General features: G+C 49.9%; 1 protein-coding gene across 4 annotated transcripts in view; it reads left to right on the top strand.

Annotated features, from left to right (window-relative positions):
* SH3GL3 (SH3 domain containing GRB2 like 3, endophilin A3) overlaps positions 1–27,397 on the top strand; it is a 129,708-nt gene that overhangs the window by 92,672 nt on the left and 9,639 nt on the right. For all 4 annotated transcript variants that reach the window (XM_032836848.1, XM_032836846.1, XM_032836847.1 and 1 more), the window contains 3 exons: positions 3,216–3,374; positions 11,305–11,408; positions 12,520–12,629. In XM_032836848.1, coding sequence (XP_032692739.1) covers positions 3,216–3,374; positions 11,305–11,408; positions 12,520–12,629 — 373 coding nt within the window. The remainder of the gene's footprint in view (positions 1–3,215; positions 3,375–11,304; positions 11,409–12,519; positions 12,630–27,397) is intronic.

Genomic DNA, 27,397 nt, shown 5'->3' on the forward strand with positions numbered 1-27,397 from the left:
CCGACCTGGCTCGCTGGGTCTTAGCCCGCCCTTCTGCATCTCACTGAAGCCAGCTAGACGCCAAGGTCAAGTGCATACCAGAATGACGCCATAATTTCACAGGAGAACCTTTATGATCAAGTTCATACCGTATTAGGTCCTCTCTTTTGATACTTTGCACCAGACCCGTAGTCATTATTTTTCACTGCTTCTCAAGGACATCAGTATCTGGGAATTGACGTCTTATATTTGGAAATCTGTTAGAAATGGCCTCCCAGAGCACACACGGAAGCTCTCAGGGACTTGTCAGTGATCGCATGCTGCTTGCTTGGCGGAGTTTTTGTGTATGTGCGAAAACAGCCTCGAGACTTCTACCCTGCTGGGACTTCTGCTCTGGAGGGGTAGCCTGTGCTGACTTCTGGCACCCTTTTAGGGACCTGCCCTGAGGACCTGCCTCCAGGCACCTTCAAGAGTGATCTCAATGAAAGCACACGCCAGCTTGGAAGTTATTTGAACCTTGGGGGTGTTCCCTTTCCTTGGGAGACCCCTGGACCAGCAGCCTCAGCATCACATGGGACAAAGGCAAATGCTTGAGCCCTATACCAGATTTCCTGAATGGAGAGTCCTAGATGCCTATATAGGCATTAGGATCTGTAAGGGAATCGGAGGGTGTGGAGGGGACTTCAGGGAGGTTGAATGAAAAACAAAAGCGGACATTCAGGGACTCCTGGAACATTCAGCAGCCCTGACCCCCAGTATCCCTCTCACCCCTCACTCACCCGGTTCTCTTTCCCGTCCACATAGGGGAAACAGTGTCCCTCCTGCCCCCTGAAGCCAGGGCTCCACTGGGCCCTGGAGTCCGTGGCCATGTCCTTCGTCCTCTCTCCTGAATCTCCATTCTTCCCCTTTCTATCTGTTGCCTTCTTGCTTAACATCTGGACACATCCGCCCAGGAGCCCTTGCCTCCCGGCTTCACGCCTCCCCCCGCCCCCAGCACACTCCCCATCACACCCAGGGCAGCCTTAGACGGAGACCATCTGTAGCTGCCCAGTGGTGGTGGACGACAGACCCACCACCTTAGCCCCAATTCTCTGGCCTCTCCTTCCCTCTGGGGCCTGCCCCGCCCCGGACCCCTTCCCAGCACTGCCCTCCTAGCCTCTCTGCCTGTGTTTTGCTGTGGGCAGTCCTGTTCTTGTCTTTCTCTCCTTTCCCTCCCCTCCTGGCACAGTGCTCACCTCTCAGATCTGAGATGCTCTTTGTTTTGGGAAGCCTTTGTTCCCTCCTGGCTGAGCCTTCGCTCCCCTGTGCCTCGAGCCTCCCTGCTTCTCCTCTCCTGTTGCTGGGCACCGAGTGCCTTGGGGTGAGGAGTCCCGCTTTGTTTACTTCTGGGACCCCGAGGCCCAGGATGGGGTTTGTGGTGGCAAATTATCGAAGAACAAATGACTCTAGAGAAGAAGGGCCATCCTGGGCATGTGGGGTCACCAAGACATCCTTCCCATACGCAGAACCTTAAGACAAGAGACCCCCCCCCCTTGGCTGGGACATACAATACACTATTTCTTCTTGTGCTCTTGTCCATGGGGAGAGCCAAAAGTCCTCTGGGGATCGTCGCTCGGCCCTGGACCAGCTTTAGAGCTGGCTGTGGACGCAAGCGTGGACCAGACAGACGTGCAGAGTACACTTGCCCTTCAGTGTCGGCGTCCCCCGTGCAACAGAACCGTATCCTGGGGGCGTCTCATTCCACAGCTGTCATTTGATGGAGAAACACTGTCCGTCTGCGCTGAAGTCACGTGACGATCCGGAGTTCAGAGTCTCTTGTTCGGAAGCTGTTCATGTCTCCGCTGTGCTGTCTGTGCCTCAGATGCTGGCAGGGGAGAGCCTGTCCACATCTGACCAGCTGATCAGACCCGGGAAGGGTTTTATGGATTCCAAACATTCCCTGGCCCATAAGCAGCCAGGCTCACCATCCCTGTTCGCTTTATGGCTGCACATGGAGACCCGGAGGGAATACCAGATTTGCCCCGAGTCACAGAACACACAGGAAAGATGCTTCTGGCTTTTTGTTCATATGCTCTTTTCGCCTGTTCATTACAGAAGCGGAACCAGTGCTCTTCACTCAAACACACGTAATGTTACCGGTATACGTCGGCAGGATGGTCTGTGTTTGTGGATCCATCCCACAGCAAGTACCTGTTTTCTGGGGATTAGAGGTGTGAGCTCTTCTGGGCCTCTCCCTGGCCCCACCACACAAAGCAGCCCATTCTGTGAATGGACAGGTTGAATGTTTACAGTTGTTACATTTTGTTAAAGAGATCCTATTTTGTTTTTAAAAAGAAATCTCACCCTTCAGAGGTGGTCAGTGTTTGTCCTCTGTGTGTGCGTGTTCATTGATGGCATTTACTGAATGTGTTCTGTCATCGTTGGGAATTCTGTGGGATACACAGAAGTATTCTAGGAGCTACTAGAAACTTCTGCTTTTATAATCTACCTCTTAGGACTTAACAGTGGCGCCAAAGGAAATGTGCTTATTTTTGGTGTAGATAATTTAGTGGGAAATTATCTGGACATGGATAGAGCTTAAGTGGTGGGTCCTATACAGAACTCTGGACAATGGAAACTGATGCTGATGCTATTTCCTTACGTTCCATATAGACACTGATTCACTTTGCCATCCACCCACCCACCCACACATCTGCCCGTCCATCCACCCATCCATCCACCCACCCATGCACCCATCTTCCATCTGCCCAGCTGCCCACCCAGCCACCCAACCAACCACCCATCCACCCACCCATTCATCCATCCATCCATCCACGCACCCACCTACCCATCGGCACACCCAACCACCCACCTACACCCACCCACCAAACCACCCATCCTCCATCTGCCCATCTGCCCGTGCACCCACCTATCCAACCATCCATGTGTCTATCCACCCACCCACCCATCCATCCAACCATCTGTCCACTCACCCATCCAGCCAGCCATCTTTCCACCCACCCATCCATCCAACCATCTGCCCACCACCCTTCCATCCACCCACAAATATCCCTTGAGGACTTCAGTAAAGGTGGCATCTAGTGGATGTTGGCGACACACAGACACGTAAGATGTGTCCCTGCCCCAAGAAGGTAGGCAGACAAAAAGCAGGGGCTACTTTCATGGAAACAACAAGGGTTCCTTCGCCCTGTGTTTTGAGTGTATGGTTCTCTGAAAGACTCCTTTGTCTCGTTTAGCACCACCTGAAAAAGCTGGAAGGCCGCCGCCTGGATTATGATTATAAAAAGAAGCGAGTAGGTAAGATACCAGATGAAGAAGTCAGACAAGCGGTAGAAAAATTTGAAGAGTCAAAGGAGTTGGCTGAAAGAAGCATGTTTAATTTTTTAGAAAATGATGTAAGTATTTAAACCAAACAGGAGACTTTAATGTGATTAAAAGCCTTGACTATATGACTAGGACCAACATGTGGAGAAGTGCTGGAGCCTTAGTTTTCAAAAGTTCTGGAATTTTCCATAGCTGTTATCTCCTGCTTCAGAAATTTGGCAAGTCCCGACTCAAACGCGGTGTGCCGCAGGCAGCCCCGGGGAGGGGGTGGTTTCGGGAACTAGACAGCAACTGGCCGTTGTACTTGAGGCCACAGCCTGGTGGGTTTGCAGGAGAAGGGAAGGCCCATGTCGTGTGGTGACGTGTGGTTTTGCCGAGACTGAGACAGGCACTCTGCGAGGTGGTTGTTTGCAGAGGAGCCGCGCTCTGATGCCGTGTCACCGCAAACGTTCAGGATGTCATAGTGTGGCCTCCATTCAGCCGCACCCGAGTGCTGGTGCTCGTGAGCTCGGCCAGCATGAGGGCCTTGACACGGGTCCCTCGTACATGTAAACTCGTCTGTCGCACTGTGATTTCCGCAGCTTTTATTCTGTGTGTCCACGGGAAGCTGGATGCATCGTACCCAAGAAGCATGGTCACCCCCACGGTCACGGGCGGCATGAAGGCTGGAGGCTTCCCTCCTTTGCCTCAAGGATGAGGCCTTCGGCGTTTGTTGCTGCCTGATGGGAAGAGTCTTCTGCCCCCTGCTTGTCCCTGTCCTAAACTTGGCCTTGACAATGCCCGGTGCCTTTTCGGCCCAGCCTGAGCTTTGGACCCTGTTTGTTGACCTTTCAAACCTGTGCAGACAAGTCGGAGGATTGATTTATCTGCAAACCCATGTTCTGCTTCCAGTAGTTCACGGAGAGGCGCATTTTCGAGTCCCTTCGAACAAAATGTATGAGCAGCTTTTGTGTGGTGGGGTGATGTGTGGAGGAGTTACGTTCAGTGTTGACAAGATGTTGATCCTGGAGAAAACAGTCTGGAAAGTTCCCCACGTCCACAAAACCGGCGTGGGGAAAAGTAGTCTCTGCTCTCTGCTGCTCCTTTTAGTAGTTTATCATAAGGTTTTTTACATCTTGTGGGAAATGGGAAGATGTGGGACCCTCGGCTCTGTTTTTCCTGCTTGTTTCTTTCCCCTTAAAAATACCAGTTTTCTCTGGAAACTGTCCCAAAGCCATTGGCAATTCTGGTTTTGTTTCGTCTCAGATTGTCATATTTGATTTTTCGAAGTGTTCAGTGCAGATTTAAACGGAGGTCGAGTCTCGTGTGTCGGGCAGGCTGACGGCCCCGCCTGCCTCTTCCACCACGGAGCGTGATGATGACGGGCTCTTGCCAAGTCCTCCGTTCAGGGCCTGCTTCGGTTTTTCTGAAGTACCCCCAAGAGACCTGTTTTCCCTTGAAGGTCAAGTGGAAGTCAGGAGTGATCCCTTCCTCAGGGAAACTCAGTCACTGGTCCCTGCACTGACAGTGACCTCCCAGCCAGCCCCACAGGGGATCTGCCGTGCGTCCCCTGAGGTTCCTGGGGTGGAGGGCACCCCCGTTCACCTCTGGGGAGCCTGGGCTGCTCCCTCAGTTCCGGGAGGGGTTCACGCCTCCCCCGACAGGTGGTGCCGGCTCGTTTCAGGGATGGCCTTATTGCCTCTGCCCTGTCCTTTCACCAAAGCCCCTGGAAGCCAGACACGCAGGTGGGAGGAGACCGGAATCCGAAGACGATTAAGGACTTTCGAGCCACCGTGGAACTCGGCTCCTTCCGTTTCTCTGCCCTCGGCTTCGCATGCTGTCTTCAGCTGCTGGACTCAGCCGGGTCCCCCTGCTTGCTGAGTGTTGTAGGCATGGCCAGAGCAGCGCTTGAGAGGTTGGTGGTGATGGCAGTGATAGTGACAGTGACGAGGGGCCATCTGCTGAGTGACTCATGATGCTGGGGGTGGCACCTGCTTTCACCGTTCCCCCTTTGTAGGCTCATAGTGGAGGACACTCACAAGGCTGCCGTCCTCCTGTTCTTGGGGCAACAGCAGTCAGACCCAGAAGGACACTCTCTTGACCTTTGCCATGTTGGCGTGTCTGGGCCATACCCAGGTGGCCTGGCAGTCCTGTGGATGAGACGTGGTCTAGAAAATCTTCTCCAGTTCAGCCCTCAGACCTGACAGGTGGATGGGGAGGTGGTCAGTGTTTGGGGTTCAACAGCAGGTGACTTGGGGGAAAGAGAGAGAACCAGGGCGTGGGGGGAGGAGGCATTCACGGAGCTCTCAGCCCTGCCCTCGCCCTTCTCTGCACCCAGGCCAGTCCCAGGGGCTCTGCAGCCCGCAGATCCCTGACTTCCTGCTCTCTCTGGGTCACCAGCTCCTGCCCAGCCTTTGCCACTCGGCCCCTTGTAGCTGTGCCTGCTGCCGTTCTTGGTGAGGAGGCCCTGGAGGGGGAGTGAAGCTTCGGGATGGCTGGGTTTTCCTCCAGGAGCTGATCCTGCCACTAAAGGTGGCCGGGGTCTAACTTCCCAGGTAAACATGGTGGGTCTGTCCAGGGGATTGGACGGTGCTTTCTGCCTGGCCTGGCACCTGCTGTGGGGACTTCCTCCAGATACAGGTGGGAGATGCTGGTACCATCATGAGCTAGAGGTTTGGGGTCAGAGCTGGTCGCCCATCTGAGGAATGGACACAGAAGCCAGACTGGAACCAAGGGGCAGCCCTTTTCACCGATGAGAACACCCAGGAATGAAGCCTCCAGGCCTCCTGGCAGCGGAGCTGGAGGGGATGCCAGGGGTCCACAGGTGTCCAGCTAGGACTTCTGCTCCTTCTGCCCTCAGCTGACGGAAGCCGCCCTAACTCAGCCCTCCAGACGCACTCAGACACGGGGCCTCCAGCTGCGCAACGCTGGCTTTGGGAGCAGAATAAGCCATCCAGTGATCAAGGAACGTTCCCTCATCTCCTCCCCAGCAGGAGTGAAGATGGGCTGGAGGAGGGAGACGAGCAGAGCGCCGCAGATGGAGCGAGGGCAGGGGCGTGTCTGTGGCCTGTGTGGCCCGGTGCTGCCCACCCATCTCTGCCTGGCACCGACGGTTCAAACCCGAGTGTCACTGTCCAGGGAGCGGCTGGTGTCTTGTCCAGCGCTCACGTCCTGTAGCCATGGCAAAGACTCTAGAACGGCTTCGCCAGATAACGCCAGAGATCCACCTCTTGCCTAGGGTTTTCCGGCTAACAGGCCGTTTGTGGGGTTACCAGGGGGTGTCTGCTCATCTGTCTTCGCATGTGTATTCTCCCAGCTGAGAGACAAATAGGCACAGCTGAACCAGGGACACGTACCGGCCCCTCGCCCAGAGGACAGAACTTTCTGGAAATCTGTGTGGGCCGCATGGGCCTGGGCCCGTGGTGGGACTCCTGTTGCCTCCTTGGCCCTGAAGTCTAGACCTTGGACCCCCCGGGGCAGTGAGGCGGGCAGAGTGGGAAGGCGATCATGGTTTGCGAGCCCACGTTCTTAAAGAACTCAAGACAGCAGCAGGACCCAGTTATTGCCCATTGGGTGCAGACACCCTGCTTGTCGGAGGCCCCCGACGCCCTCGGTCAGACAGAGCTCCCCTGCACCTGTGACGTAGAAGGAAGGAGGGCGTGGCGTGAGGGACCCGAATCTGTCACTCCAACGTTCCCGAGGAGACTGGCGTCTGTCTTCCTCTCTGAGTTTGGCAGAGTTGCGAGCGGGAGAAGCAAAGAGAAGTCTCCTCTGGCCGCACACTGGGGTCCTCGGTTGTCCTGCCCGTCAGGGCTGGATTGGAGGCCTTGGGCATCTCTTCACCTCTCACTCGAGGGGTAGCCTCTTCTTCCCGGCGCAGACGCAAGCCCGCAGGTGTTTGGGTCCTCCAGCTTTCCCGGGAGCCCCAGAGGACAGGCCTGTGGCTGAGCCCTTGGGACGTGCCTGGCTGGGACTGGCGGGGCTCCCCCTAGGAGAGGGGCCTCTGCACCCACCACAGTCCGCTCTGAGGCGGGGGAGCGGGAAATGGAGCAGGTCGGCTGCTGCCTTCACCATTTCTTGGGAACGGCGTATCCCAAGGCCTGCTAACCCCCTCCTCCTGTCTTTGCAGGGAAGCTTATCCCTCCCCCTTGACGTCACGGAAGGTAGGTCTGACTTTGGCAGGAGCCCGAGAGAGCACCTAGAAGACCCCATTCCAGGCCTGTGAGGACGGACAGCTGCCTCCCACCTGGGCATCCTCCCTCCATCCCTGGACTCCCGCAGCAAGTGGGGTTTCTGGGTTGCACATTCCCGGGTTCTTTCCATTGGTCCCGAGTGGCATTTTTCCAAAATTCATTCCATGGAACACGATAGGTCGCACGAATAACGTCTCTACAGTCAAGTGAGTTGGCAGATCCTCACGTGGACAGAACTAGGTTTTCTGATCCCAAGAGTCTTCATGTGATAACGGGAGAAATTCATCTCGAAGAGATTCCTGAGACAGGGAGCAGCGGGGAGCGTCTCAGACTTGTTCAACCGGAGGACACTTCCAACACCATCGTTATCGCTGTCATTTCAAGGGACTGGTGACACGTGGCACGGGGTCCATTAGGAGAAACTGGGCTTATGGAGAGAAGGCACCCAACGAGGAACAGACCACCTGATCTCTGATGTGGTCTTACTTCTGCTCAGCTCTTTATCCCTGGACAGTCACTTGACCTACAGGTGTCCAGCACCACGTGACCAACTTCGTGCAGGAAACCTAACTTTAGGAAGGTGAAGTGGAGAATGGAAGCCCAAGGGGCTGTGACCCAGGGCACTGAGTTAATTGCCTTGCTCTGACTTCCTCAGAAACTCTGGGTAAAGCTCTCCCCCCATTAGCAAAGACGTCTGTTTGTGCCCAGACTTCTGGCTTCTCCGGGGGGTCCAGAAGGAGTGGAGGTCTCTGATAGGACAGACAAGAGATCACTCGGACCACCACAGTTCAAATCGAAGATGCTCTCTCCGTTGGAAATGTGTCGTTTTCCATTGTGGGAGGGGACGGCTTGTCGAGTTCCAGAAGAGATGCGTTTCCTTATCCGCACACACCGGGCACGCTGCAGATTTTGGGCATCTGGGGGCAGACGCTACCTGCTGCCAACCCTGTCCTCTCTCCTCGTGCCATGTCCTTCAGGGTGTGCCTCTCCGCCCTGCTGTACTTGGCCACCTGCTTCCATAACCTGCGGAGAGCCGACCTTTCTACACGATGCAGTCCTCGGAGACATCCTTCCTTTGGGTTCAGCCCAGATCCTTTGCACTTGGTCTCCGGGTCACCTCAGTGGCCCAGATCCAATTCAAGTGTCCCTGGGGCCACAGCCCACAGTAGCACAGGGATGTCAGTGCTCTGCCTCCATCCGCAAGGGCTCAGTACCCCCAGCAGCCTCATATGCGTGTAATCAGCCGTGGGTTTGCAGCTAACGAGAGGGTCGTGGAGTAGAGAGCACCCACGGGTGGCACCCTGGAGAGACACTGAGTCTTGCTACAGGGAAGGGAGCCAGGAAGCCTGGAGTGGTGTGGGGTCTGCCGCGAAGCCCGGGTGTCCTGATATGTCTGCCTCTGCCTCCCCTCAGGGACCTCCTCCTTGGACTCTGACCTTCCTGCTTTACTCTCATAGGACCCGGGGATGATACTGGGCCACCCAGATAACCCAGGTTGTCGTCTAGTTCAAGACCTTTAACTCCCCTGCAGAGTCTCTTTTGCCACAGATTTGGGGACATGGGCTTGGGCGTCTATGGAGGCCATTTTTCAGTCCGTCATAAGCTCTTTCTGGTTCCATGACCCCCTCCCACCCCGGTACCTTCTTCATCCTCGCCCACCATTTGCCAGCACCGCGGCCTGTCTGGCCCCTCCCTCCCCCCTCCTTTAGCTTACTGGGCCGTCCGAGCCTCTTGCTTCGGGCCCCTGGCCAGGTGTGAGCCATCCTGGCGGCGAGGGCCCTTTACCCTGAGCCGGGAGCACCGTGTGCATGGTGTGAACCCTCCCACGGTGCGTGGTCCCACTTTGCTCCCGAGGTGGCCCCAGCAACGGGGCAGCGCTGGTCCCGGCTGGAAGCAGAGTTACCGCTGTCTTCGCATCCCAGGTGACCTTCCCGGAGTCAGCAGGCGGGTGGCCAGATCAAGCCGTGTGGCCCGCGCAGACACGCTCTGCCTTCCGGACGGGTGCTCGCAAGGCCTGGCTTTAGCACTGCTGTGGTTCTGCCCGTCTGGGTGTTGGTCCTGACCGGGGTCTGGGAAGCAGAGACCACCCACGCGCACCTTGCTGCTGATGGCCCAGGGACAGCTGGACGCCTCCGCTTCCTGGCCCGGGGAGGCATGTGAGCCCCTTGTGGTACCACGTGGCTTCCAGCAAGCACTTTGTGGTGTAGTACCACCTCTCCTCCAGGCTGCATTGAGCGCCTACTGTATGCAGGCCACTCGCGGCACTGCTGTTCTCTCTCAAGGGGCCTTGGGATTCCTTTCCTTCCCAAAGTCAGCCATCGACCGAAGAGTGGCATATGCCTCTCCAGGGTACAGAACTTGTTTGAGGCCCCCAGACCGGAGAGCTGGCGATCTTTCCCTCTCCGCCCCCTTCCCTCCCTGTACGTTTCCAGTTCATTTTCTCATTGCTCCTTTGAAAAGAGAAATGCCAAATGTATGTCAAAGTGGGCATTAAAATAGAAGTTGACTTTACTCAAGGCAGCGAGGTGGGGCTCAGCTTGGACCCGGCCCACCGCCCCCACCCCCTGCCCCACCGGGGAGCCCGTTTCCTGCTGCTGCAGATTCTTCTGTGGTCGCGCTGGGCCATGGCACGGGACGTGTTTCACAGGGAAAGCCAGAGAGGTGAACCTTAAGAAATCCGTAGAATTTCTGAGGGGCCTGGCTGTCTTTGTTGTGTTTATCGGGTTTGGGGAATTTAAGGCTAGGCTTGGTGCTCTTCCTGCTGCGAGCGTGGAAAAGTGAATGTAGCACAGCAGGATTTCCTGTTCGGATGCGGAGCACGGCGGGTCATCAGTGGGATGCTGTGGGTCATAAGTGCTCACTGAACCCGTGTTTCAAGTGGTGCGTGCGAAGGGAAGCGAGCATAAGGGCAGGCAAAGCACGGTCTGTAGCAGCAGATGGAAGCAGCCTGGGTCTTTGAAGGTTGGTCTCATGGGGTACGTGGGGGGGGGGGGGAGATAATCGGGGCAAGTCTGTCCTCAAGCTGCTTAGCATGTGGGAATGACGCCTAGGCTTTGGGGATGCTTTGGACGGATGAGGGGGGATTGATTTTGGTTTGTGTCCTTCTCTGGAGCTGGAGGTTATGGGGCGCTTGCTGGGGTCCATATCACCCCAGCCCAGAGGTCCTGCATCCGAGGCTTGTCGACATCAGTGTCGTGAGTCCTGCTTTTCTCCAGCAGCTGCTCAGACACGTGGGGGAAGTCAGGAAGCTCCCACAGGAGACATGTCTTCCTCAATCCACGCACCCCCCGGCCTCGCAGGGTTTCTTATACGATAGAGATTTTCTACTTTAGCTTTTCCGTCTGCTGTGATCTGGTCACACATCTCATGAATGTCTCAATTTAAGGAAATGAGAGATGCCAGAGGCTGTAGAGGTCATTCCTTTCAGCTGTTACGTTCATGGCCAGGATTTTGTGCGGACAGCAACGAGACACAGCGGGAGCTGGCAAGTCTTTGCCCTGGTGCCCACCCTGCCCCTGGTTTCCCTTCTTACGTGAGGACAACTTTATTTACGTAGCTTCCTGATCTGACTTAGAAGATGCCCATAGAGACGTTTCACGAAGGAAGGGGTTCGTTGACTCAGTGTTGGCTTCCCATGTCATTGGAAAGGCTTTATCTCCCACCCCTATGCTCAGGTCCATGAACTTCCCAGCATAAAAATCTCCCGAGAGTCAGGAAGTGAAACAGACCAGCGCCGAGGATGACACAAAGCCGGGTCCTTGGTGCTGGTCCCCGCATGCTCTCCCTGAATGTTACCCAGGCCTTGGCATAATTTTTCACTTTGCCGCAGGTAGAACAAGTCAGCCAGTTGGCCGTGTTTGTAGAGGCAGCTCTGGACTACCACAGACAGTCCACCGAGATCCTGCAGGAGTTACAGAGCAAGCTGCGGATGCGGTGAGGGCCTCCACCCCAACCAGCCTCTCCGTCTGTCCGTCCCTCTGTCCGCCTGTCCCTCCATCCACCCCTTCCCACCGCCCCATTCTGTTCTGAATGTTCTTGGCTGGCTTTCATGGTTGGGTGTGTGACAGCCCTGAAGGTAATAAGGACGTGGCTCTGGGCCATCGCCAGAGCAGACTGTCCTTTGCTGTGTCACCAAAGCCCTTTTCTGTGACCTGTGTTCAGGGCGACCAGACGGAGCTGCTCACGGAGTAGAGTCGTCCCGGCTTCATTGCCGATTTGAGAGCCGGAGCTTGGGGCGGCGATGGCCTATATTTCCTCGCCAGCGGGTGGGGATGTGGAGAAGTGTGAGATGATACAGATGATGCAGAAAGTATGTCACTATCTGGAAAGAAGATGCGTTTCTCTTCCACCAGGACAGGGAGCAGGCCAGGCTCGTAACACTGACTTGGAGACAGACTGAGTCAAAAATACCTTCTGAGTGACCAAAGAAAGATGGCTGTTGCCCTCGGGCCTTAACGATGACGTATTCTGTACTTCTCTGAAAATTAGTACTCTCACAGGTGGTAGGCACGGTAACTCCATTAATATAATGGGGTAAAAAAAAAAAAAGACCCCATTCTTGACCAGATTTGGTAACAGAATATTGTTTTACCTGGGATGATGAGAATGGGTACATTTGGAGACAGGTTTGCTTGAATTGGTGGCAGAATTCTCAGGTGTGGCCGGTCCTCTACTCTTTTTGGTGGGGGGGCGGGAAGCCTGCAGTGCTCACCCAAGCACGTTTGTGTATCTTTCTCTTTCCGCGAGCACAAGGGGAGAAAAGGCAGGTGGTGGTGGGTGCCCCGTAGAACCCTGACCCTCACAGGGGCCTCAGAGACCGTGAGAGGGACCCCCCCCCCCACCAAATACATAGCTGAAAAACTACACCGGGGACATCACACCTTTCACTTTGAGCTACTCGCGAACCAATGCGTAGAAGTTACCCCTTCCCGACCACCACCCCTCCCCCAAGTCCGTAAGCTCCCCCAGGCAGCGCAGAAACGTACACTTGGGGGTGTGGCTTTCTCCATCTGACGTCTGACTGGTCTTCATATGCGTGTTTCAGGATATCAGCTGCATCCAGTGTCCCCAGACGAGAATATAAGCCACGGCCCATCAAGAGGAGTCCCAGTGAGCTCAATGGGGTGTCCGCCGCCTCGACAGCAAAGACAACAGGTGAGACGACCGTTCTGTGCGGCTGAGTGTACTTAAGTGTACTCTGGGAGGGAGGCATGGCCAGGAGCCTCTGCTTACTGCTGCATTCCGCCTGACACCCCACACATTTTTCTTTGGCCGTTTGGTGAATCCCACCTTCCTCTCCTCTCAGGAATGCTCCTTTTCCAGCTTCCCGGTTTGGGATACTTAGGTTTCAAAAACTGGCACTTTGGTACGGACCCTGCCCCGTCTACAGACACTGTATAGACACGGTTTTAGACTTTTTCTGGTTGTCAAATACAAGGTTGCACGAGGGGTACTGTTTGCGGCTTCCTTTCTCTTGGAGTTATTTCCGTGTCGGGCCTATGGATCTGTCTCTGTCCCCCGAGTTTTGAACAGCTTCATAGCTTTCCATTATATATACCATTTCCCTATTAATGGACACCAAGGTTGTTTCCGTTACTGGCTGAAAGCAGGTACTGTGTCTGCCTCCGTGGGCCAACGGGCACGTCTTCCTTGGAGGTTAGAGTGAGCGCAAATGTCAAACGCTGCTCCGGGGGTAGGAGCGCCTGTTTCCCGGTACCCGGTCATTTGACTTCCGTTTTTGCCAAGCACTCATGGGTAAAAAAGAGTATTCGATCTTCATTTGCCTTTCTGTGATAACCAGTCAAGTTGAACCCCACCTCCCTACCCCCGTAGTTGCGTTTGCCATTTGTATTTTCTTAGGTCTGAACTGTCTGTCCGTGTAATGTATTTATTTCTCCTGTCAGTTGTTTACTTTGCTGTATTGATTCATTCGCATTCTTTACATATGGGGATAGTCATAGGTTTTTATCCCTCCCAGTTTATAGTTGTGTTTTTTTTTTTTTAAAGTTTTATTATTTAAGTGATCTCTACACCCAATGTGGGGCTTAAACTCATGACCCTGAGATCAAGAGTGCGTTGCTCTTCTAACTGAGCCTAATAGGCGCCCCTATTGTTACGATTTTAGAGTTCTTTATGTATTCTGAATATAAGTCCTTTGACGAATCTGTGGCTTGCAAATGTTTTCTTTCACTCTGTGGCTTCTTTTTATTCTCCTAACAGGGTTTTCGAAAGATCAGAGTTTTTAGTTGTGGTGTGAAGTTCAGTTTCTCATTTCTTCCTTTTAAGATCCCGCTTTTGATGTCAAGTCTGAGCTTTCGCTGTCTATCCCTGAACAGGTTCTCCTGTGCTTTTCCCCCAGAGTTGTACACATTTACATTTCAGTCCATGGCCTACTCTGAGTTAGTTTTTGTATGGGACGGAAGTTGAAGTTCACTTATTTGCCCATGGATTTCAAACTGTCTCTCCGTAACACTCCTGCCCGTGGGATTTTCTTCCAACACTGTTGTTATCTTTTGAGATTTTTTTTCAATTAAAAAATAAAAATGATGGGACTAATATATGCATATAGTTCCAGAAAAAAAGAAACAGGCTTTTTTTTTTTTTTTAAGATTTTATTTATTTGCCAGAGAGAGAGAGTACACACAAGCAGGCAGAGGCAGAGGGAGAAGCAGGCTCCCTGCCGAGCAAGGAGCACGAAGCGGGACTTGATCCCAGGATGCTGGGATCATGACCTGAGCCGAAGGCAGAGGCTTAACAAACTGAGCCACCCCGGCGTCCCTGCTACCAGGCTTTTAATGAAAAGCAGCTGTCTCCCTTTCTACCCTCTCCCCATCTTCATTTCCTGCTCTCAGAAGAACCCACTTTCAACTCTTTGTTTGGTATTTAGCTCCATTGTTCTAAATGATACGCTTTTATTGCTAGTTCTTAATTTTTTGGTTTGGGATAATATCTGTGGTTTCCTGATACGGCAGAAGAAGACTGTGCTCCCTGTCCTCAGCCTCCCATGTACTTCCCCTCCCTCCCTCCTCCTCCAAGTTACTCATAATCACTGTTTTCATCGTGGCACCATCATTTTGACAATGCACAACTCCCCACCCCACCCTGTTAGGTAAAATGTTGCCTCTACTTCTTGGTGAGGACATGGGCAGCCCCGTGAGTTACGTGGCTCCTCTTGGGTAACGTCAGTCTTCCGCTTACTTGAGTGTATGGTTGCAGGATCTTGATTTCAAGCTGGGCTCTCCCTCCTCAAGTTCTGGCCTGTTGTAGGGGAAAGATTGGTGTCAGCAAAGGGATGGTAGGTGGCTTCTCTCTTTCTCCATCCACTACTTCTGTTCTTAAAGCTCCAGGGAGCCCATTTCAAGCTCTCTTACGGGTCTTTTAAAAGTCTCCCTTGACTTGATGTGAAATAGGGAAGAACGTAAACACCACCTTCAGGCTCTCCAGAAATTTCTCTAAAAGCCCTTTCTGATCTCCATCTCCTGACCCATCTGTAGCATAGACAAGGTTGGGATTAAGAGTCGGGAAAACTGGTATCCCATCTCTTCTGATCTGGTTTGTGTGTTTGCGATTTCCACATGGCGGTCTCCTGCTGATCCTTTTTTTTTTTTTTTTTAACAATTCTGCAGCCTCAGTGGTAACTTCCATTTTTATATCCTATATCAATTATTTATGCTGTTATGAGAATAAAAATAACACTCAAGCCGTATCATGCCATGTACTACCATTGCATGCCCGTTGTCATTCAACTTTTTATAGTGGGTTACTCCAGCTTCATCCTAAGTCTTGAAGTTGGGATGTTGGTCTTTTTCCAAAGCTCTTTGGGCCGTTCTAATAGCTTTTCTATGTGAATTATGGGATTAGCTTTTCAATTTCTCTAAAATAAATCATGCTTAGATTTTGATTTGGTTGAGGTTGAATCTATAAATCAATTTAGTAGGGATTTACAGTTTAACAATATGGAGTTTCCCAGGCTTGAACACAGTCTATTTTCCACTTCAGTTTTCTTAATTTCTATTCTGCCATGCTTTGCTGTTTTAAGCAGATAAGACTTAATACAGTTTTAAATCAGTCTCCCAGGACTTTATATTTTTCATGTGACTTGAAACATCATTTTTACAAAATATCAGTTACCAATTTTTTATTGCTACTGTGTAGGCATACTGCTGATTTTTATCTGTTGGTCTTTCCTGTAGATTGTTGACTTTGCCTTTGTTGTACTTGCTTTTACATTGTCATGTTGCCAAATTCACTTACTAGTTTCAGCAGATTTTTTGTAGATCCTGTAAGTTTTTCTATAGAGAGGATCATGTCATCTACAAATAAAGACTTACTGGATGTCAAGATGCCTTTAACTATTTTTGTTTCCTTTTTACCTGCTGGAAGCTCCAGTATAATGTTGAATAGAATAGTTGGTGTGCACCTGCTAGTTTTTTCTTGATATGAGAGGGGGTAGCCTTCAGTATCTCATAATTAAGTATGATGTTAGCTGTAGGTTTTTCACAGATGCTTTTATCAGATTGAATTCTCTTCCCATCATAGTTTGCTGAGAGTTTTTATTAGGAATGAATTTCTTTGGCATCAGTGGAGATAATGTGTTTTTTGTTTTAGTTTGTGAACATGGTGAGTTATGGGAAATTAATTAAAGCAGTCTTGTATTCATGGGATAAACCCTTTGTGAGAAAGGTTGTTTTTTTTTTAAATAAACTTAATTTTAGAATAGTTTTAGATTTATAGAAAAGTTGAAGAGATAGTACACATCATTCCTATATACCCTAAACTGTTCCCCTATTATTTTTTTCCCTTATTACTAACATCTTACAAGTTTGGTACATCCAGTGACCCTGTATTGATACATTATTAATAACTAAAGTCTGTACTTCATTCAGATTTTCTAGTGTTTACCTAATGTCCTTTTTCTGTTCCAACATCTCATCCAAGACACCACCTTACATTTAGTCATGATATCTGCTTACAATCCTCTTGGCTATGACAGTTTCTGAGACTTTCTTTTGTTCTTAAGAGCTTGGCAGCTTTGGGGGTCATGGTCAGGTATTTCGTAGAACGTCCCTAGTTGAGATTTGTCGATATTTTTTTCGTGATGAGACTGGGGATATGGAATTGGGAGTATGGAATTGGAAGGCCACAGAGGCCAAGTGCCACTCTCAGGGTATCAACGTGAATCGTCACTATTGAAGTTAATTGTATCGATGCTTTTGCTGGCCACCTGGTTGAGGCAGTGCTTGTCAGCTTTCTCTGCTAAAGTTACTCTTTAAAATAAATGTTTCCCTGTGCAAAAGTTTTTAACTGCAAATCAAATTACCCTGTAGATACTAGGCTGTTGAGGTTATCTGTTTCTTCCTGAGTGAGCTTTGGTAGTTTGTGTCTTTCATGGCCTTTGTCCATATCACCTAAGTTGCCAGATTCACTGCATAAAGTCTTTTATATATTCCCTTATTTTCCTTGTGAGAGATAGAGACTTTGTAGTGATGCCACTGTTCTCGTTTCTGATAGAAAATTTGTGTCTTCTTTCTACCTCTGGATGCATGTCTCACTGTCTTCTCAAAGAACCAGTTTTCTGTTTCATTGGTTCTCTGTCACTTGCTGTTTTCTGGCTCATTGCATTTCACTTTGATCTTTATTATTTCCTTCCTTCTTTCGATTTTGCTTGCTCCTCCTCATCACATTTCTTAAGGTAGATGCTGAGGTCACTGAGTCCTTTTGTCCACCCCAGACTGTATGTTGAGTGCTGGTTTTTCCCTCAAAGCACTGCTTTAGCAGCGTCCCATAGATCTTGGTATGTTGTCTTCATTTTAATCCTCTTCAGAATACTTTCTAGTTTCATGTTTGATATCCTCTTGAATCCATGGTTTATTTTGAGGTATGTTATTTAGTTTCCATATATTTGGGGGATTTTCCATATCTTTCGGTTTAGATTTCCGATTAATTCCATTTTTCTTAGATAACAGACTCTGTATGGCTTGTACCCTTTAAAATTTTTTGAAACTTCCTTTTGATGGCCCATCATTTACATCTTTGTAAATGTTCTTCCCTTGAAATGCGTGTGTGTTCTGTTCTTGTTGGGCGAAGGGTTCTGTAAATGCCAGTTTGGTCAAATTGTTTGATAACGTAGTTCAAATCACTTGTACCTCGTGGCTATTTTGTCTAGTCTTTTCTATTAATTTTTAGGCAGAGGGTGTTGAGGTCTCTGACTGTAACTGTGGAGTTGTCTCTCCATCCTGGCAAGTCTATCGGAATTATGGGAAGATCAGTTTACCCCCTCCCCTCCCTTTGTTCTCACTGACCCTTTAAATCTGATTACTCATACTATTTTTAGTGATGGGAAATCTTTTTTTTTTTCCCAAAGATTATTTATTTATTTATTTATCTGACAGAGATCACAAGTAGGTAGAGAGGCAGGCAGAGGGGGTGGGGGAAGAAGGCTCCCTGCTGAGCAGAGAGCCCGATGTGGGGCTCGATCCCAGGATGCTGGGATCATGACCTGAGCTGAAGGCAGAGGCTTTAACCTACTGAGCCACCCAGGTGCCCCGGGAAATCATTTTTTAATGCTTTAAGTACCCTGTTCAATTCTCTCTGATTTTTTCTTTTTAAAATCCTATTAGATGTTGAAACTTTGTCTTTTTCTCTTTGGCTCATCTTTTCCTTCATGCTCTCTAGATCTCTGTTCTTTTTACTTTGTCCTCTGAGAAAATTTCACCTTGTGTATTTTTTTCCTTGTACCCATTCATTTATTTAGCCCATCAGTTGAATTTCTTTTTCCAACCGAATGAACTTAAAATAACACAAATTTATTGTCTGTCTTACAGTTCTGGAGGTTAGAAGTCCTAAAACCAAGGTGTTGGTGTTACTTTGGGAGGCTCTGGGGAAGAAGCTATTATCTTGTCTCTTCTAGAGGCTTCTAGAAAGCTGCCTTCTCTTCTCTTCCGTTCTCTTCTAGAACCTTCTAGAGGCTGCCTGCATTCTGTGGCTTGTGGCCCCTCATTCCATGTTCAAAGCCAATGGTGGACCATCTTCCAAGCTGTCTGACTTGTGTTTGCATTATCATAACACTTTCTCTGACTCTCACCCTCCTGGCTTCCTCTTCTAAGATCCCTTGTGATTACTGCTGATAAAATTGGGCCTGCCCACATCATTCAGTTCTCATTCCATCTCAAGGTCTGTAATTTAATCACATCTGCAGGTCCCCTTCTGCCACATAAGGAAGGAATCCATAGGTTCTAGGATGTGGGTGGGGGGTGGGGAGATGGTTATTACTCTGCTTATCACACAATTATTTAGTTTTTTAGTCAAATTTTTTAGTTTTAACATGTAATTTATTAAGTCATTAGATTCCTCACATCCCTGTAAGGGACTAAGGGATGCTCTGATGAGAGAGGTGCATTGGTTTCTGGTTTTCTGGGTGTTTGCGTCCTCACTGCCCCAACTTTCTAGTTCAGGTCCCTGCCCTCGTGACTCCTTCCTGGAGGCGGATGCCTGGGCTCCCCGGTGCTTGGTGTGGACCTGGGGTGGGAGGACTCACCTGGCCGCTCTGTTCCCAGAATGCCGGCCAGTCATCCAGCTTGCAGCTCGCACCAGCTCTGGGCTTTGGGCGTCCTCAGGGCCTGCTTCTGGAGCATCCCTAGTCGAGAACCACTCTGGGCTTCATATCTTCCATCTGCCGCATCCTCTTTTCTGCACATTCTTCACGATTTCTGGTCCTCCAGCCGTGTTCTGTCTTGTTTGCCAGCATCCGCTGGAAATTTTAAAAATACCTGTTTTACAACGGATGGAGATTGGAGGGTGGGCTGCCATCTCGTACTCAGCCCGTGGTGTCAGCACCAGCCTCCCTCAGGTCATTCAGCACGTGTGTTCCCCTGGACGCGTCTCCCTGCTGTTTGTCGTCCCAGGGGGCTTTGGGCGCCCAGGGGCCACAGCATAAAGAACCTTGAATTATATCATAAGATGATTTTTTTTTTTCTCAATTCTTTTTTCATCATTCTGAATTCAAGGAGAGAAAGCCACAGTGTTTACTTAGATGGGAATGTTTTTAATGTCAGGTTTTAGCAGAGAAAATAGGCTTCGGCCTGAAAGCCTTTTGCAGGCAGGAGTACCCAGCTTGAATTGAACAAAATTGTCTGTTTTGGGGCGCCTGCGTGGCTCCGTCTCTTAAGCGTCTGGACTTTTGATTTCGGCTCAGGTAGTGATCACAGGGTGGACGGATGGAGTCCTGCATCAGGCACCACACTGGGGTCAGAGTTGGCCTGAGGAGTCTGTCTCTCTCCTTCTGCCCCTCTCCTGCTCGCGCTCCCTTTCACGCTCTCTCTCTTCAAGAAAAGTTTTGTATTTTCCATCATAATTAGTCTCCTGGTTACATTCTCTATGGTACGTGGCACAAGTTTTCATTTTACATCTTTGATATGATATTCCATTTAAAGTTACTTGTTCTCTCTCAAAAAAAAAATCTTTAAAGTTATTTGAATAAAGTTGATTTTATTAAAAATATTAAAAATTTAATATTTTATTAAAATATTGTCAAGGGCACACCCAGGTATAGTACTCTGCAGAGTTCTTTTGTATTGTATTAGGATAATTCCAGTGTCTTTTTTTTTTTTTTAAAGACCCCAAAGTGCAATCAGAACAAGATAGGGTTTTCTCCCTCATGCAGTGGTCCACGTGGGTGCTGCTTCCAGCGTCCATGGAGTCACTCAGTCCTGGGCGATGGCAGCTCTGCCAGCTTCCATGTTGTCCTAGCTGTCACCATGCCAGCCAGAGGAAAGGGGAGAAAGAACAACAGTCTAGGTTAGACATTTCCTCTTATGCCAGTGAGACATAAGTGCCCCTCTCACAAGCCAGGGATGAGACCAGAATCAGAGGACCGTGGGTGGTGGCTGAGTTGGGGTCTGCCGTCTCTAGCTGGGCGGCCACACCAAGGCCAATGGGAAGGGCACAGCCAGGTGCCAGTGCATAGAGATGGAGTGGCAGGGACCCCTGGCTGTGGCAGAGGCTTCTTGGTTAGACCCTGGCTCTGCTCTCTGGAAGGTGCAGGAGACCTCCCTGGGCCTGTGTCCCCTGGGTCCCTAGATTTTCCTGCTCAAGAGTCCTTCATATCTTCCATGTCCTCACTTCACGTTGGAAGAAGTAGGCTTTGGAAAGCTACCCCTGGGGAAGTTGTGCTTCCTGTTGCCTGGGGACCTTGAGGGTCCATCAAGGCTGAAGGGAGGCAGGTGTGTTCTCAGGTGAGGCCTCTGCTTCCTTTCACACCTGGCGCCTTCAGAAACCTGGTGGGCTTCCAATCTCCAGCTCCTGGGCTGGTAACCACACCTGAGGTCACGTCCTTAGACGGAGCTCTTAAGGCCTTCTTTCTTGCTCTTCTTGTCTACACTTCCTTACCTTGTAGAGGCTGCCTTGAGGCCATCTCAGTCGTAGGTGAGTGGGGATGGGGAGGCAATGGCTTTCATTTCATCTTTGCTGCAGAGCTCCATCTTTCAGTTGGTGTAGAGAGTCTCGGAATAATCTGGAACAACAGCCTGCTTGTCTTCTGTTCTTTGGGACAGAGAAGTAGTTAGGTTTTCTCGAGGCGCTGGGACCCCCTCCTCTCTTTCTCTCTTCCCTTGTATCTTTGCTTACAAACCAGGCAGTTCTTGTCTTTCTTCTGATAATTCGCTGGAGGCACCAAGTTGCAGCTCGTGCACACTAACGTTTTGTTCTATCCAGCTTTTTCTTTCGAGCTACTGGTATGTGATACGCTTTCAAAGTTACCATAGGCCACAGTTTCACCAGATGTTCTGCCACGCCCTAACGAGGGTCAGCGACCTTCACGCCTGTTATACCTGCTTCTTCTCATCACTGCCCGCCCACCGACGCCGCACCCCACGCTTGATGGTGAGGACACCCTTCTGCTGGCACTAGGTTGTGTCAGGTAGTAGTTACTGCTCCACAGAGACTCTGAAAAACTGGTTCAGAAGGTGGAGATCAAGGCTGGGAGCCCAGGCTAGAGATTTCTCTTTTGGAAATGGGCCCCAATTGGCTCACCTCACTTCCGCTCCCAGCCTGGCGAGAGCATCGTCCGATGGCGACACCTCGCTGCAAAGGGTGGGGAGTGGGGAGGGAAGCCAGAAAGCCACGTCCTAGCCGGGTCCATATTCCTGGGGAAGAAAGCGAGCGTGGGTTTTGGTGGTTAGCTTGTGGCTTCTGCCGCAGACACATACTACACCTTTGTTGAGGAAGCAAACATCTGTTCTCTCTCCCTGACCTCTCTGTGGGGTCCCACGTAACTCTTTTCCGTTAGAGTGTGGCGCCGCGCCTGTGCCCAGCTGCTGGTGGGGATGCATAGTAAGGTAACTTAAGAGTTGGCAGATGTCTTGTGTCAGGGGTCAAGTGGAAAATCCTTCACGCTTCGTGGGCTCTATGGCCTCTCTTGTAGCCCTGTAACTCGGTCAGAAGCGGCCGTAGACAATCCGAAAATGAATGCGCACGGCTGTGTCCCATTAAAACATTATTTGGCCTGAGGACCGGAGTTTGCCGGGCCCTGGGGTGACTCACTGGGAAATCCACTGAGCAGTGTCCATCAAAATTAATGAAAATGTTTATGCTTTCTCAGTGGCTTCATTCCTGGAAATGTATTCTAAGGAAATAATTTAAGCAGTAGCCTACCCGTCCTTCTGTTACAGCGCTGTCTAGAGATGTGACAAGCCAGATGTGAAAATAACACGATGACGGGTGTTTGTTTATATGTATTTGTCAGTAGTAGGATACCGCTTAAGGAGATATGGAACATCAAATGGGACCTTATGCAGCCATCCAAATGCATTAGAACGGATGTTATGTCGAAACGTGAAAACGTTCATGGTACGATGGTTGGGTGGATAGTTAGTGCAGTGTGATGGTTGGGTGGATAGTTAGTGCAGTGTGATGACAGTTTTGCAGATCAGCATCTCTGTGTAGACCAAGTTAAAGGGTAGCAACTTATGGGCAGTATTTTCCTGTTTTCAAGATAGTCTTTAATATTTGAATAAAAAGTATATTTAATAATGGGACAGTTGATGGCCCTTGAGAAAAGGTATACTTCCTTCTTTAATGAAATTGTGCATTATGTTTTATTGCCTGTTTTCCCTGGCCGCTGGGAAGCTCCGTGCCAGATGCCAGGGACTGTTGACAGGACCGCAGCTGCCTCACGGTCCCCTCCCCTTCCACCAGGGCGGCTGTGTGTCCTCATTAGCTTGGGACAGGCCCAAGTCAACTGTCCCAAGACAGTCCTGTGTCTGTCACTTTAGTTCAGTTTTTAGTATTGCCCCCAGCCCTGACTTTTACTCTCGGAAGTTCTCTTGTTTGGATGAAAATCTGTTGTTTCCCTAGTGTTTGTGGCTTTGCTTTTCAACTTCTGGCACAGAAACACTCTATTCTGAATATGTGTATTATTGTAAGCCACTTCAGGATTTCTGTTTGGAAAGAAGCTGGATAGAAAAACTAAGTAAAAACTTTGAAAATGCGTCCAACTCCAGGCTGCCCGTCAGCCGCCCTCCCCACACTCTGAGTAGAGCCCAGCTAGCAGACCCCAGCACCGAGGGTCCAGCTCCCAGCTCCCTTGCTCTCTTCTGCTATCCGGGAAAACTCAGCTCTCCTGTGAAAAGAGGGTGTCCTCATCTACCTGTAGCGATACTAACTTTGACCTCTCAGACTCGCAGTTTAACTGAAGTGTCACTTAAGGGCATAGGGACATAGCATGCCGTCTTTTTCAGTGCCAGAAATATGGCAGGTATATATTATACCCCGTTTCATGGCCATAACACACACACACACATACACACACGCCATTTCATGGCCATAACAATATTGCAAGGAAGTGGTAACAGTAGAAAATAAAACAGAAACAAATAATAATGTAACAATATAGCTGTTACACTTACCGAGTACTTAATATGGGTCAGCTAATGTACTGAAGACATCCTTCACATTTCTCATGCAGTTATTGTGCCCATTTTACAGACCAGTACGTGGAGGCCCAGGGAGGTTAGTTGAGATTTTCTCAAGGCCACAGAGACAATAAGTAGCAGAGCCGGACCCTTCATTTTCTAGATCTTTCACTTTATATCCTTAAGAAGGAATACTGGGGAATATTTAAAATGTATAAGAGCATTGGGAATGATTTAGTTCCAAGCTCCTCGATCACGGGAAATCCATGGCCAGCGAGCGGTTGCAAAGGGAGCCTGTTGTATGCATCTGACTTGGACAAAGGAAATGCTGATAGGACAGTGAGTTCCTTGGCTTTCTTTTCCAGACTGTGCATGTCAGTGCTTTTGTACCCTCCTCCTTGGCCAGTAGCTAGGGCCCCGGGGCAGATTAAGTTGTTAGAAGAGCAATGGTCAGCCAGAGATCACAGATGTGCAAAAGATGTCTTTTCAGAAGGCTCAGCGTCCCAAGGGCGGGCTCTCCACTGCTGCCCTTCCCAGGCTGCCTCTCTGAAATTGCCCTTGGCAGTGGCTTTGGCCCCCGACTCCAGTATCGGGCTTCGGTGATTTGTGGGTGGAATTTGCGAGTGTAAAGGGGTCCTGTACTGTTTGTTTCTGGGGCAGGGTTTCAAAAGAAAATGGCATTTTATAGCCCGTATTAATGGGAAATTACTTTCCATTAGGATCCTGAATGATTTGCACATAGTGTTTATAAAGCGAAGGAAAAATGTCAAGCATTTCACTAACAATTTAAAGCAAAGCTCCCAGAACTGTGCCAGGAACGCATTCCAAGAACATTTTCTTCATCATTTCTTTCTAAAGGAACAGAGAAGAGGGAGATGAAAGGACACAGGTCAGTTAGGCAGACTCCATCGTGGGACCGAGATGGACTCTTTGATAGCACATTTCTCGCTGCCTGAGAGAATGAGTAAAGTGAGCCTGGAGCAGGGGAGGGGGCGGGGGGTGCGGGTCACCTCTCGAGATGATGGATTGCAGGCAGAACCGAGTTCAGCCCTGGCTCGGAGGAGGCCCAGCCCGTCCAAGCCCGTGTGCGTGGGGTCACAACGCCTCATCAGCGTGTGCTGCCCCTGTGTCCCCAGAGAGACAGCGGGGCCAAGAAAAGCCCCCGGGCTGAAACGTGCGCCTGCCTTGTTCCCATAAAACCCTCGGTTTTGAAGAAAACAGGCTGGGAGTTTGTAGCCTAGGCTTGCGTGTTATCGGGGCCCCTTGTCACTTACGGAGTTAGAAAAAGAATACTTTGCATTTCTTATCAACTCCTTTATTTATGAGTGTTTTTTCCCTTTCCCCCATTTAAGTTCTTAAAGAGGGTGTCACTTTCTATACTTCCAACTTCGGGTTCATACGCTCCAGCTTGGGGTTGACTTTGAAAACAAGGAAGGCCGAGGGTAGGGAACACGTGTGGGTTCCAAGTGCACGCTACAGGCGTTGCAGAGTGAGGCGAAATAAATCTCTCAAATGGCTTCTGTGAAGACATTCTCACTCCCTCCAGGTATAAAAGAGACTTTTATATAAAGTTCTTGACACTGCTAAGGGGGCTTGGAAGTAACATCTGGAGTCTGAGTCGTTCCCCTCATCGGAGCAAAAATCTCTGGGATTACATTAGAAAATAAACATTTATTCCAAAGTCAAGTGTGAAGTTCGCAACTTGAAGAAGACAAGCACTTTCCAAAGAGAAATATATGCTTTTTATTTTTTTTTAACTTAAATTTCCGAAGAGGAAATGAAAATGTTCACTCTCAGCGACCGTGGTGATCGCTCAGTGGGCAGGTTGTTTCTTGCTTTTTCTTCTTTCCTTCCCACAGTTTTCTTATTTGTTTTTCGGTCACCAACCCTCCCCTTCCCTCTCCCCCCCCCATAAGCATTTCTGTATATTATCAGTGGCGGGTGGGTCAGAGCTATTGACAGGAGAGTAGTAAACAAGGCCTGTAGTGCAGTTCAGAATCTGGCACTCATTTGCTGTGTGACTTTGGGGGAGTTTCTTAAGCTTTCTGGGCAGATTTGAACTTGTCCCTGAATGAAGTGATTGGATTGAACACATTGTAGGTTTCCTCCCCTCTCAATGCTGTGGCTGCTGTAGTTCTAGTTCATGAGTATTTAGCTTTCCTAAAAACGTGAGAAGTGCACAGATTGACCATTTTATGGGTTCTCTGTTTAAAAAAAATATTTCTTTAAATTGATGGAATGTGAACTGTGATTCTTACTGTTGATCAGCAGCCACTGACTCAGGAAGGGGGAAGAGTCCTTCTCTTACTTTTCATCCCAAGGAAGCTTTAGAGAGGAAGGCTTTCTCACAGCAAGGAATGGTTTCCTGAAATTCTTCTAAAGAGTCTGTAAAAAGAGTTTTCAGAAAGCTGTAAGGTGTGACTTCTGATTTAGTGGTGGGAATTTTACTGCTACTTGGCTGAAATGACGGCATGATTTTATTATCTCAGGTGCTGCCTATTTAAACATTTTGATATTCTGTGGTGATGAAGCATTCGGTCTCTAAGCTAAAACTTGAAATGCCCTCATCTAAAGATTAACATAGATACTCATATTTTTTAAAAAGAGTGTAGAAGTCGATGTTTCCTGGGGTAACACAGAGGGCAGCTATAAGGCACGGTCCCATAGGACTTTACGTTTGAGTCCATGAGAATGACCCCCCTGGAGTTGTCCTGTGGGTGTGGCCCCAGCTGCAAACCCCAGTGCCAGATTATGGGGATGAGAGACGCAGGGCAAGTGTAAGAAACCTGGCACCAGGTGGCTGACACCGGACCTCCATGACAGGTGCACAGTAGGGGAGAGGTGAGTCTGTAGCCAGGTATGGAATACTAGTCCTGTCCAAACCGGGGTGCTGACTGCCAAGAGCAGCTGTTTGTTGCCTCGGAATACGGGCCCAGAAGAGGCGGCCTTTCTGATTTTTCAAGAGAAGCCAGAAATCATACATTTGCTTACATGCAGTCTCCTGATTTTTAAGTATTGATACCTTAGCCACACTGTACAGAGCAGGGAGCAGGCCAAACAGAACCCATCTGTGAGCTTGAACTCCACACTGGGGGCCAGGAAGTCGCCTCTGATTAAGGCCACCGTGTCTCATCTCCTCTCCCTTCACCCGGAGCCGAGAAGGCAGCCCACAAACATGGGACCTGGTGGTCCCAGGAAGCTTTTGAGATAATGTCTCGGGACTCTCAAGGCTATGCGAGGGGGAGGGCAAAAAACTCCCTGCGCACACCCACCTCGTGCATCCGGTGTAAGCTGTAGAGGGTTGGAATTATGGTGAAAACAAGTCACACCTGCTTGTTTAATAGATTACAGTGTAATCAGTAAGCTTGAGTCCCCCGACAAGAGATTTCCACAAGTCACATCTCCTGTGGGTGCATATAGTGTTCTTATTTCTAGAAAGAGAGTTCGTAGACTTTCACTAGACTTTTCTTAGTAACTTACTACCTGTCTTAGGGAGCTTGGGCGGCTCTAACGAAATACCACAGACCAGGGGGCTCGAACAATTATTTTTCCCAGTGCTGGGGCTGAGAGCTCCAAGATCGAGGTGCCACCAGATTCCACTTTTGGTGAGGGTCCGCTTCCTGGTTTACGGGTGGCTGTCTTCTCGTTGTGTCCCGACACAGCAGCATTGTCCCATTCACGAGGGCACACCCTCATGGCCTGATCGCCTCCCCAAAGCCCCGCATACCACTGCCCTGGGGATTAGGGCTCCAGCGTAGGAATTCGGAGGGGATGCAGACATTTAATCTATAGCATTAACCACAGATTAAGGCATAAAATTTGCAGCTAAGAAAATCTGGGCCCAGGGGTGACCTCATCCAGAGCTAGAAACCAGGGATCTGCCGTTCCCATGCAGTTTATTAGCAGTGGACAAAAATAGCATGTCAGAGGCGGCAGACAAAATGGTTTTTGGGGTGTTTATTACAATTCTGCACCAGCGCTGTGTCTGGGTCAGCTGCAGGGAAAGTGCTTAAC

This window comes from Lontra canadensis, unplaced genomic scaffold (assembly GCF_010015895.1).
Source record: "Lontra canadensis isolate GAN:19392208 unplaced genomic scaffold, GSC_riverotter_1.0 scaffold94, whole genome shotgun sequence".
NCBI classification, from domain to species: domain Eukaryota; kingdom Metazoa; phylum Chordata; class Mammalia; order Carnivora; family Mustelidae; genus Lontra; species Lontra canadensis.